The 12,756-nt window shown below is 45.1% G+C and overlaps 1 protein-coding gene across 6 annotated transcripts in view; it reads left to right on the plus strand.

Moving 5' to 3' along the window:
- WBP1L (WW domain binding protein 1 like) overlaps positions 1-12,313 on the plus strand; it is a 57,916-nt gene extending 45,603 nt beyond the window's left edge. For all 6 annotated transcript variants that reach the window (XM_027647830.1, XM_027647832.1, XM_027647833.1 and 3 more), the window contains 2 exons: positions 8,369-8,530; positions 9,953-12,313. In XM_027647830.1, the coding sequence (XP_027503631.1) occupies positions 8,369-8,530; positions 9,953-10,692 (902 nt within the window). In that variant the 3' untranslated portion in view covers positions 10,693-12,313. The remainder of the gene's footprint in view (positions 1-8,368; positions 8,531-9,952) is intronic.
- Positions 12,314-12,756: the final 443 nt, after the last annotated feature.

Here is a 12,756-nt window from a genome sequence, read left to right on the forward strand (position 1 = left end):
GCACTCAAGACCTTCAAGGTGAATAGCAGTGATAGTGTATGTAAATAGCCTTAATATGAGCAGTGAATTGATGGAGTGGAGAACAGATTAGCTTTTTAAAAGTTAATAATAACTCCTGGTTAATGAACAGTTAACTTAGCAGCACCATTTAAGTATGGCTTTGTGGTTGTTCTGCGTTTGGATTTTAACCAGTGTATGTGTGTGCTGAGGTAGCTTTTGAGAAGTTTTTGCTTCTCTTGACCTTCTCAGACCACCGGTGCTTTTGTGCGCCTAAAAACAGACCTTCTTGCTAGTCCTGTTGAATTAAATCCTGGATTTATTTACCACCACAGCTTTGTGGGAAGAAGCAGGAGAGGAAGGTGGCATTTAAAATGGAAAAGAAAACTAGTCTGTCTTTGCTGGACATGACTTATGAAACATGATCCTGTTTTGTGGCCACTTGAAATGTTTCCTGTAAAAAGGATCTTTTTCCCTGTTTAGGAATTTGAGGGAAGTTTGTCTTTGAAAATGGCTGATCTCAACATTTCTAGGCAGCAAGTAAGATTGCAGTAATTATAAGCCAGTCATTGAGGGTAGTGGAATAGGATGTAAAATGAAGGTATTATTTTGTTAAGGGGTGGAGTGGAGGAATGGAGAATATGATATGCCAAGCAGGTGGACAGCCTGTGTTTAAAATTAGATAACAGCCCGGTTCAGATTCCCCACCCATCTCTTATTAAAAAAAAAAAAATAGTCCATGTTGCCAAATAATAAACCTATATTCAGATTTATATATAGGTCTAATAGCTATGTAAAGGTCTAATTAATTCTTAGCTTAAGCTTGGTAGCTGTTAACATGGGGGGAAAAGGTGCATTATATCTTTTAATTTTTTTGGAACATAATCATAAAAAGTAAAATGGAAAAAGTGGCTTTACTGTTGCATTTCCTCGCATAGGGAACGGTGTTTGGGTGGTGGATGAGCTGGGTCAGCATTTTAGTCTGACAATTTCTTTGGGCTCCCCAGAGAGCTCACAGTCCCCACGGGTGACATTGTGGTCTTGGGAGAGTGGCAGCAGCCAATGGATTTTCTTTACTAGCAGTTTTTATTCAGGTTTGTGTGGTGTGATTGTGATTTGCTGGAGTTTTCCAACGTTGGCCTTTGTCCAGGCCTGACAGGTGTCTTATTGCTTAAACATTCCAAAATACCACTTTTCAAAATACAGGAGAGAAGGTCATCAAGGAATGCCGTTCCTGCATTTTGCAAGTTAAGAAGCAAGGCTCAGATGTTCTGCATTTTCCAAAGTTTAAGTATATAATGTGGATTAAAAACTAAATCCAGATCTCCTGATGTCCATCCTTGTCTCTCTCCTTGCCTATTTCGAGGACCAGTTTGAAATTAAATGATTCCAGAGTCTCTGAACACAACAAGCAAAGCTGTAAAAAGCATTTGTCATAGTGCGATTGGAAAAATAGTACACTGTGCTTCAGGAATTGTGGAGCATGGAAACAGGCAGCCGGTCACTGGATGCAAAAAGTTGTAGGACTTCAGAGTTAGAGGGCTTAGCTGTTCTTGAGTCATTCAGGTGCTGCACAACAAACCAGCACTGGTGATGAGTGAGTATTCGGATGTTGCATGTGCCTACTTTGCTTCATTTCATCTGTTTGAGCGTTGATTCTGAACCCCTCTGTTTCTGAAAGAAAGAAAAGAAAAAAGATCCTGACTGTTTAGGTCCTAGTGGAAGAGTTGTACAGGAAAAAAATGTTTAGTTTGCAAGCAGCACAGTCAATGTTTTTGCTGATTTTGAACATTTTGCTCATCTCTGCACGTTTTTCCTTGGAATCACTAGGCAGCTCTTTTCCCCAAAAAGCATGCTGCCAGAAAATTTTGGCAAGGATCTGGTTAGTTGCTAAAACTAAAGCAACTGCTGTACCACATATATATTTCAGGTCGGCTTTATAATAAGAATTTACTTCCAAGACTTTGCTGCGGTCTCCAAAACCCTCAGTCAAACAATGCATCAGTCCCACGTTTTCTTCCTTACTCCGTGTTGTCTTATCCCTCAGTATAACCACATCCTTTTTCAGAGAGGGATTTGTGCTGTTCCTTGCCTTTGACCCAGCCTCCTATGTGGTTCTACTTGCTTTCTCTTTCCTAGGTGTATCAAACTTCTGCTTTGGCCATTGTTACTCTTCAGCTGTGCTTCAGTGATAACCCCCCCAGGACAAAGCCTCACTGACAGCACAGGGCAAACAACAGATGTCTCAACTGTACAGAAACTCAGGATAAATAAGGCCACTGAGGGAGTTATTTCCTGATTTCCTGGGACTTCTTGTAGCCTAATCCAGACAGTTAAATCACCTTAAGTGTGTTTTGGTCTGGCTCATTAAAATGTCCAGATCCAAAGCAGAAGGCAAACTGTCTGGCATAGCCTGTCTGTGCAGATGCTGACTTTTGCCCTGTGTGTCCCCTTCTGCCTGGGCTGTATTAAACAGCACGGAAAGGCTGGTGCTCTTTCACCCCCAGCCCTACATACCTCCAACCTAGCTCCTCACCAGATATCCAGATCTGTTAGTGCAGACCATTCTCCAGATCTTGTTCCCAGATGTTCAGGACATGGTCTCGGCTGTATGTTTCCCTCTGATCTCTGTTGGACTATTGTTCAACATGCATTTTACCAATGTAGATCTCTTGGGAGTAACTGGATTTACGAATGTGTCCTCTGGAGCACAGGAGCAATTGTTCTTCAAAGGCTCCATCCCTAGGAGAGAGGCATAAAAACAGTGTCTGCAGATTTACTGCCTCAAGTTCATTCTCATTACAAGATAAGCAAAGGACTTTTCTGAAATCTGTCTTTTTCCACATTTTCTCACTGCAGTGGGTGTGCCAGGTATAGCAGACACTCTTCTGAAAACTAGAAACAACTGCAGTGAACATCCATCTCCTTTTGTCTGTGTTACCAGTCTGGGAGCAAGCAAGCAGGAGTTAGAGATGTCTTCAGCTTTTTTCTTTTCCCATTGTACTCTAAAAATATTCAGTAACTTTTTCCTGCAGTGTGGTCAAGCTGGGAGTGCAGTTCCAATGACTTAAACTGAGATAAAGCTGTCACTGAAAGTCAGTCTTTCTTCTTGCTGCTGTTGTGTTTGGCAAATGAGGTTCAACCTGCTCTGCTTCCCTCAAAACTGTTCAAACCACAGTTGCTCACAACTTTGTGCCAGCACAGGAAGAAGGAAGCAGCAGGAGGTATGGATGAGATAGGCAGGAGAGGACCACATCATTCAGCAGCTTCTTTTTTTCTTCTTAAAATGTTCATAGGCCTATGGCCTAGATCCTTCATCTGGATTTCCTGAGCAGCAGCATTTACTCATACACACTCGTGTCTGCAGTGGTAGGAGACAATGGGGTCTCTGTGCCAAAGGACACAAACCCCACTGCATCCAGGTTGTAGTACCAAGTAAATCTCTCTTCTACTTTTGATGACAGTGTTGGCCCTGAGAAAGATAATTTTTTCCAGCCACAGCTGACTGTGAGGCCACCATTTGGAACTTCTTAGTCAATGAAATTGTCCCCCTTCTCCGTCTGTTGAGAACCAGCTCTCATGGAGCCAAAGCTATTACCCAGATGCTTGTCGGGCAGACACAAAGGCACTTTACAGTATGTTTTGGCTTGTTTTTAGGGGACTTCCTGCCAACAGAGCCATGGCATTTGCCCAAGTTTACCATGAACTTGAGGGCAGATTTCTCTGTTCCTACCCTTGGAATGCTCCAGAAAACATTTTCCATTTTGTGCAGGATAAAAGGAGCTTCCCTCAACGGCAGTGCTGATGGCAACATCCCAGGCATCAAATATAGTACAGCATCAGACCAAACATTGCTCCCTCCCTCTTCACAAGGAACGAATGCTCTGATTTTTTTAATTCTTAAATTTTTTTATTCTTAGTTACTTTTGAGCAAAACTGTGGTTTGTGTCCTGGAAAGGTTTTTCTTGAAGCCTTAGGCCTAGCATGTTCTTTCACAGCTGGTAGAAAATACCTCTGGTGCATTACCGTGTGATGGGGCTCCCTTTCCCAAGGATGCTGTAAATATAGAATCCTTGTCTTTCTTCAGTATTGCCTCAGTTTGCAAGGGATGGCTTTTGTGGGAGCTGATTCTGTTCCTAGGTGTTTCTCCAGCTCCCATTCTGACTCCCTGAGCTTGGCCACTTGTGTCAGGCTTACAGCTCTCAGCCTGTGTGATGCTTAGCAAGCAATTGGTACTTCTTTTTTTTATTTTTATGGAAGGTTTGGGTGTTCTACCAGGGAAATCTCTTGGCAAAAATCAGCTTCTTGGCTCTGTTTCACCTTTGGTTGCATCATTATCCATCCATTGGCATCACCAGTGAATTTGACAAAAAATACAGTAGCAGTTCTCAGGACTCAACCTTTTTTGGGCTGGAGAGTGTTCCAACTTTTGACTCTTTCATGAGCCAAGAGCAAGCCTGAAATTGCCTTCAAGTTGGATGGTTCCCTGGTGCCTGTTTCACTGTGGAATGGTACCTTCCTTCTGCTCAGGCTGTCTGTCAGGAGTTGTTTATCCAAAGACCCTGTTTGCTCTTTATGTGCCGTGTTGTTCTCAGATTGCCACAAGCTTTTGTTCCCAGTGGTTACGGCCAGATTGGCTGTGGGAAATACTCTCAAATCAGACATTTAATGGCAGACTTGGCTCAGGATGCCCAGCGTCTCCCACCCTTTTCTGTTTTTCCTGCAACTGCAGCAGGAAGGCTTTTGGAAACAGGGAATACTTTTGGAGATAGTGAAGACAACTAGAAACTCAGTTTTACTTGGCTTTTAGAGGATTTTTAATGCCAAACTTCAGTTGCCTCTGTACGTCTCACCCATTTTCAGCACGAGGCAGAGCTGGTACCTGCTCTTGCCATGAAGGAAGGAGGTGTCAGCGTGTACCGCAGCTGCGCTCGGCCCCCGTGTTTCCTGCTTGTGTAGTGTTGTCTTTGGGTGAATTTGAAATTCCCCTCCTGCCAAATGAGCTGCTGCCTGCACGGGCCAGTGGTCTGCTCGGCTCACCTCCCTGCTGCTGGTTTGAAGCCAAGCTCACCAGGTGTACAAATGCATAGCTCAGCCATCGATGTCCTCACTGTTCACTCCATACTTTTAGACATAATATTTACAATTGCACTTGGCCTTGTACACATAGCTTTATTCCAAATAAATGACCATGCTATATATTTCCTAGGCTTTTACAGTTTTTCTGTTCTGCAGCCAAAATTGCAGCTGTGCCCAAACTTGTGGCAAGGGGGTGTTGTAGAGCCTTTTTTGGAGGCCCTGGACTCCCAGCACCTTGCTGGGCTTGCAACCAGAGCTGCACCCAGTCCTCCTCTCAGCACTGGGACCCCTGCCCAAGCGACAACCAAGAAGTCCCTTGTACCTCAGCACCCATTGTGTCCCATTCTTTTGCTTCTGATGCACTGGGGGGCCTTCCAGCCTGCAGTGCAGATGTGGTGTTGGGTGACAAGGTGGGAACAAAGCCATCAAAGGGGACACCAGAAGCCAGGCCAGCAAATGGCTGTGGTGGGCACATGCTGCTGATCCTCTGCAATCATCCAGGCTAGTCCTGGGGCTCGTGTTGAGTCAGGCATTGAGTAATTCCTAGAAGCTCTAGGAAGTGTCAGCGGTTAAGGAAACCAGGCAATAATGTGGTATTAGTGGGTTCTTTTTCTGGAAGTTCTCATGAAAAACAAAAGATCTCATCCACTGGTGTTTGTGAGTGTGCACAGACCCTTTGCATGAGAATGGAGGTGTTGTTCCTGACGCTGTGGCCAGATTGCAATCCACTAATTTATGGTCTGTTTACTTAAAATGCCACCTGCGGTTTCAGTAGGATCCAACATTAATTTATTATCCTAAGCTGTTGTATGTTGTTACTGCCTGTTGTTAACAGAGTTGCCGCACCTCTTCCCAGGAATGACTGAGCTTATTTTGACCCCTACTCTGAGTTTGTGCATTGGTTTGTCTGCAAAGCACTTTGGGATTTTTTTTGGAACGGATAGAGAAGTTTTCTAAAGAAATACTTTTTTAATCTTCTGGATGCAGGCTTGGGTGGGAGCAGTTATTCCCATTCCCTGCAGAAATATTTGGCTGCTACAGCTGAGATTGCTTAACAGTGGCAGTTCTCCAGGACATCTTAACTAACTAAGTGCTGCTTGCTACCATTGGATCTAGAGAATCTTGGGAAAGAACGTGATCAAATGTGTTAAAAAGCATCTGTTTTCATAACTGTAGTGTAAATCCCTGGATAGCTTGGTGTAATTTTCCATTGTTTTTGAACTCATGATCATGGACTGCTCTTCAAAAATAAAGAGTACTTAGAAGATGAACTGCAGGCCTGCCTCAGTGCACGGTGGCATGCTGTGACCTGATTTTGATGAGTGTATTCTTGCTTCCTCAGCAGGCAAGGGCCAAGGGACCTTCTCTTAGCAAGAAGTAAAGTGTATTGGTGAGAGTCTTCAAACTGTGAAACAGTTGAAGTATTGGGTTTGTGTAGCAAGGTTTGGGTAGTGGTAGGGGCTGTGGGGGCAATTGCAAATGCGTGGCTCTGGAGGGAAGGATGGATTAGACCAATCCTTTTAGTTTATATAAAAAGGCTTTTTTTGCAGAAGCAGGAGAATATTTGGAGGGCAGTGGACACTTCCTCAGCTTGGTTTGGGAAGTGCAGAGGGCATCATGAATTCTTTGTCCTTTGCTTCTCTGGAGTGAAGATCACAGTTCTCTCTGCCCTTCGTGGTACAGCTGAGCAGGCTGGCTAGAGAAACTACCCAGGAACCTTTATTTCCAGCCAAGCAAAAAAAAAAAATGGAGCATGTAACACCTTCATTTGATAGCAGCTTTTGATAAGTTTGTGATTAAGGCAGGTTCCAGTTGATTAGGGAAATAGATTGTGCAAGGCAAGAGAAAGATATCAGTCTGCAGTGCCAAAATACATGAGGAATTTGGATTACGACACCGAGAGGTGAAAGTCCCTGCTCAAAATGCTCAGAGGCATATCCAGTTCACTTACAAACAGCCCAGCAGGTCTCTGAGATGGGTGATAGGGATCGAATGCACTTTGTCCTGAGCCAAAGCAATACTCCACTCATTCTTCAAATTCCTAAACTGTTCACCTTTCCCCACCCAGCTCTTAGCAGAGAACTCAGCAGGGGATGCTGAAAACATCCAGGTATTGTAAAGGCAGGACTAGAGGCTTTTAGTGGTGAGAGAAAAGCAGTTTGATCTCATAGGACAGACTGGCCATCGTGAAAACAGCCTGTAGCACTAGGAATCTTCATTTTGACAGTTTGGGTAGCGAAGAGTGGCAGAGGTCTTAGAGAAAGAAAAACAGTGTTGTGATCTCTACTGAGCAGTGGCTACCAAGCCTGTATGTTTCTACCGGGATCTCTCTCGGTATCCTTAGCTGCAAAAACTGAGTTTAGAAAAGATGGAGATTACAGAACCTCTGAAGGCAGGTAGAGCTGTAGACTGCAGTTGCAGGAGACAAAAGCCTAATCTGGAGTGAATGTTGTAGCTCCTTGAAGTGTGTCTTGGAAACGTTTTTCTAGTGCATATAAGAGTGAAGGGGGATGTGTGAAAAGGGGGTGTTATTCCACATGTTGGAGGGAGTGGGGAAAATTCAGGAAGTGCCCTTTTAAGGAGCAATGTACGTATGGTACAACAGTGCACAGAAACCAGCCATGACCACAAAAGGAGCATGAGTTAGGTTTCTTGAGGATTCAGGGTGGGGGGCTAGTTTAATTTAATTTTGGATAATTTAAGACATTGAATACAAAAATAAGTTTTAAAAATATTTTGAGACATTTATGCAAAAAGAGTATGTTTTTGTTAAACATAACAATGAAGGATTTGGACTGGAAATTAAAGAGCAGTGCAAACAAAAGCAAAACATAGTGCTTGGGGTTTTTCTCTTCTTCTGCGGTCAATCTGCAGAGTGTCTTTTGTGTCTTGATTGTTATTTTCAAACCAAAATGGCTGTGGGAGGCCAGTTCAGTGCTATTCACAGCTCTGCTCATATTTTTGGCTAGAAGAAATGGTATCTAAGGGGTAAGAGCAATGGAGCAGGGAACTTAGTTCTTGTACAGAGTTGTACCTATTGGATACGGTCCACATTGTACCAAAATATGTTCAGAGTTACCCAGTTCTGGCAAGGCTGCCCGAATAGGCATGTCCCATGCAGGCAGGGAGGTCTATGTCGAAGCCTCCTGGTGAAACACATATTTCTACCTTTAGAGCAGTGTGGGGTTCAGATCCAGGCTTTCAGATGATCTTCTCCCTTGGCTCCTTGGGGTTTCCCGATTTTGGATGCAGCTCTCACACTATGGCTAACACTTGCTCTCCCCCACTGCAGGGTTTTGGCTGGTGTGGACCATCATCATCATCCTCAGCTGCTGTTGTGTTTGCCATCATCGACGCACCAAGCATCGTCTCCAGGCCCAGCAGCGGCAACACGAGATCAACCTGATTGCCTACCGGGAAGCCCATAACTACTCGGCCCTGCCGTTTTATTTCCGTATGTATCTCACACTGTTTTCCCTGGAGATCATGGGGAGCAGGGCAGCAGCGAGTTTCCTGTCTTGGGTGCTGGGTGGAAGGAGGGAGCAGTGGTTGGACTCAGCAGGAGGTGGTGGGCACTTAACCATGCTGCCTAACCATGGCTTGCAGACAGGAGGTGGTATATTTCAAGCTGCTGAATGTATTTGAAACCCCTTGACTCTGGAGTTGAACCACACCAGCTACAGCAACTTCACACCTAGTCCTGAGAGTGCAGTGATTCCCTGGGTGTTTCTCTGCAAAGGTTCCTCCTTTCCAGCCTGCACTTGCTGCTGGTGGGACTGAGATGTGGGAAGTGGCTTCATGAAATTTGGTCACACAAACTGGGTGGAAGTGCTGGCTGGAAGCCTCAGCAGGGACTGTGCTGGCTCCCACCCTGTGCTGTGGTTTCGAGACCACACTGCTGGTGAGCAGCCCTAAGCACTCTGCACGAAGGAGCTGTTGCCCACAGCACAGGGAAGGTACAATGACTTCGTGCTCTCCTTGTGCCCTGATATGCTGTGCTAGAACAGCAAGTCTTGGCCTTCTGACTGGAGATACCACAGCTGAGTTTCTTGTAGTGGACTGTTGAATTGCATGTATGAACTTGCTTTTCTCGTTAAACTCTGGCAGCCACCTCAGAAATCATCCCCAGCAACCTTTTCCTCCCCAGCCCCAGGGATATGCAATTGCACATGGAAAATTGCCGTGCTATCCTTAAATGTTTCCAGTATTTAGGTCCATTCTGTCTATATAGACTTATTTTGTTCCCTCTTAAGAAATAAACAAAATATTTCATGTATTTGAGGGGCTGTAAGTACAATAAATCAAACTCCTTTGCCAGTACTGTCAGTTTATTATGACTGCATCAGAAGAATTGAATCCAGCACTAAAACAGCGACCAAAAGCCAGGATCCCAAGTTCCTTGTAACGGCTCGTGTCTCTTCATATTTGTACAATGCTTTGTGAGATGAAATCTTTGCTCTTGAAAATGGAAACTCGGCTGAGAAGCCAGTGTTGGAAAGGGCTGTGGAGTTGTTCCCTCCAGCCAACACAGGCCATCCCCCTGTGCAGTTTATGGGTCTGTGTTGGGGTACGTGGTCCAGGGAGGTTTGCCTGGTAGCTGTAAGTATAGATTTGAGAGCCAGGAGATCAGACTGCTGTTCCCAACTATGTCCATCTCATCCTGTAATGATGCCCCTCCTGTGCCTCATTTGCTGCTTCTCTAAAACATGACACGCCTCACTTGGGACAAGTTTTGGCACCCCTTGTAGAGCCTACTGAGCTGTTCAGTGGGAAGGTGCCGGTAGGTGACAAATGCCATACCAACCTGTATTAGTGACTCGTTTCCTGAGATAAGCTGCTCCTGAAATAACTTCTCCTCCTTGCCTCCCACTTCTAGGGTTTTTGCCAAACTATTTACTACCTCCTTATGAGGAAGTGGTGAACCGCCCGCCGACCCCCCCGCCACCATACAGTGCCTTACATCAGCAGTGCATCCCAGCAGGCAGCAGTAGCACAATCCCAGACACGCCAAGGAGCCTGCAGCCAGCACAGAGCAGCTCTGCAGCACCCATCAGCAATAACAGCAGTACTGACAGCACCGGGGCCCCCGGCCTCGGCGACCCCGAGCCCTCCACCACCATGCTGGTCGAGCGAGCAGTTGCCAAAATGCAAAGCGTCGAGCCCGGCGGTACCAGCATGGGAGCCGAGCTAGTGGAGAGGGCCAGTCCCGATAAGGATACAGAGTGCAAGGAGGAACTGCTGAAAGGCTACAGCTCTGAAAGCTTAGAGCAGAGCAGTGCCATTCCTGACGCGAAGGACAAGACGCCGGGCAGGCAGCGCCGTTTCACCGGCGACTCGGGCATAGAAGTCTGCGTATGCAACCGGGGTCATCACGACGACGACCTCAAGGAGTTCGATGGGCTCATCGATGATGCTCTGGACGGGCCCCTGGACTTCTGCGACAGCTGCAGTGGCCGTCCCCACGGGGACGAGGAGGAAGGGCTTTTCAGTGCCGCCGAGGAGCAGCACCGCGAACACAGCCACCACCACCTGCCCCGGCAGCCGGTGTGTGTACTCTTGAACACAATAAATGAGCAGGACTCTCCAAACTCTTGCACCAATAACTCCCCCAGCTAAGGCGGCAAAGTGGAAGGGAGAATCGGGGGAAAAAAATACAAAGAAATAAAAATGGAATAAGAGGATTAAAACTTTAACAGGAGGAAAAGGTGATACAACCTTCTTTTTTAGTTTATTTTTGTTTCTCCCCCTCCAGTATAATGCGGGGACTAGTCCTCGAAGGCCTGGCTTGCGGAGGACGGGTTACTCTGGGTTTTGTTAATCATACTGTCCTGCTCCTTGGAACAGGGACTGATGTTTCTCAATGAGACCTTTTAACAAATGGAATTTTTCCAATGGTGATTTTGGTGATGGTTACTACGTGTTTGTTGGTTTTAGTTTTCTGAAACACTGCTTTATCTCGCAATCAGTAAAACTCAGCAGATCTCACCCTGGGAGGATACCAAATCACCATAAGGCTTCAACCTCCAGGTGTCTTCCCAGAAGCGAGCAGCTTCTGACAGTGCCGGCAGTCAGTAGCCCAAGAGTTCTGGTTTGAAATAGTGCTCTTGAGGCATTGGGGATATCTTTTCATCTTTTTTCCTTTTCTTTCTTTTTTTTTTCCCAGTGTTAAGTTTTCCTGAAGCTCATGAATGCCCGAACACATCAGCACTGTAATCTCCGGTGCTTCAGTGTTTAAGACAGCAGGTAGGAAATTTCCCACTTGAAGCTGGTGACTGAAGGACCAGTTTCTTCTAGAAGGAGTGTTAGTCTACCATAAGCAGTTTGAAGAGAAAGGGTTTGCAGAAATTTGCCTTTATATGTAATTTTTAAAGATAAGTGTGTTCCTTCAATGCCTCCAAGAGCACAGTTAGCAGTTAGAATCCAGGCAGCTGGGCTGCCTTCCAAGTACTGTGGTCTCCGAATGACCTTTTCCCGGTGTGCTGCAAAAGGGTTTGGCTTTATTTTTTTTTCCTTTTTTTGCACCCGACAGCAGCACACTTCAGTTAAGATGACAAAAAAAGAACAGGGCTCTCCTTGGCCAGCGTGCCTTCAAGCTTCAGTGATGCATGTTGAACAAATGGAGACGAGAGCTCCGTCCATTGCGAAGGGATGACTTACCATGTACATGTGGAAGACCTGTGCAGTATTTTTTTTTTTTTATCCAAAAGTTTGGTGCGATTCTAATAATGACCACTTAAAGAAATGAATGTCTGTTTTCTTTCTCTTTCTTTCTTTTTTTTTTTTTTTTTTTTTTTTTTTTGTTATGGTGGCAACTGGCTACTGTATAATGTCTGTGAGCGTGTGTGTGTGACTGCAATCCATGCATGCGAGTCCTACTGGTAATATGAAAACCTGCTGTAAGACTGCAAGAAAATTTACTGTAGCTTTGCTTTAATAAACAGTAGAGATTTTGATAGTAACAACCTGAAGGAAAAAAAAAGGAAAAAAAAAAAGGAAGAGCTGAAACTAACATTCCCTAGAGTGCTCGTGTGGAAGAGAGCACAGTTCAGACTATGTGTCTTGTTCTCGGGGTTTCTCCCTGTCCCTTTTATAATTATGGTCGTCCAGATCATTACTGTTATGGGGAGGAAAACCATTGAAAACCGAACTCGGACATACTCAGATTTGATTGATTGAAAACCAAAATCAGTTTTAAATAAGGTGGAAACCAAAATATAATGCCTTTTCTGATAACTTGCCCATGTGTACGTGTATCATTTTGTGAGGTAAGAACAATATTTGTCTTTAGTTTGTGGTTTTGTTTTGTTGTTCTAACTGGAGGTATGTGGAGCTGTGCTGGCTACAGAGCAAGGGAAGATGGTGCTTATTCCAAGCACTGTAGCTGCACGTTTGAGAGTAATGCTCTTCCCTTAGAAGGTTTGGGAGAATCTTGCTCCTTTTCCCATCACAGCCTTTCTCTTCCATCAGAACAGCTGATGAAGACAGCTCTTCAGTTTGTGTCTTAGGGCGCTCTTAAGAATGAAGGACTTAGATTTGGATTCAGGAGACCTCATTCCTGGATGCCTGGAGCTTGAGTGGTAACACACTCTGCGCGTGCCCCAGAGCCGGGTGCTTGGGGACTGGTTGCTTTCAGCTGTATGCACTGACCAGGTGTATCTTTTGAGAAGAGAATTAAAGATC

Source organism: Corapipo altera, unplaced genomic scaffold (genome assembly GCF_003945725.1).
Source record: "Corapipo altera isolate COAL_440 unplaced genomic scaffold, ASM394572v1 56, whole genome shotgun sequence".
Classification (NCBI taxonomy): Eukaryota; Metazoa; Chordata; class Aves; order Passeriformes; family Pipridae; genus Corapipo; species Corapipo altera.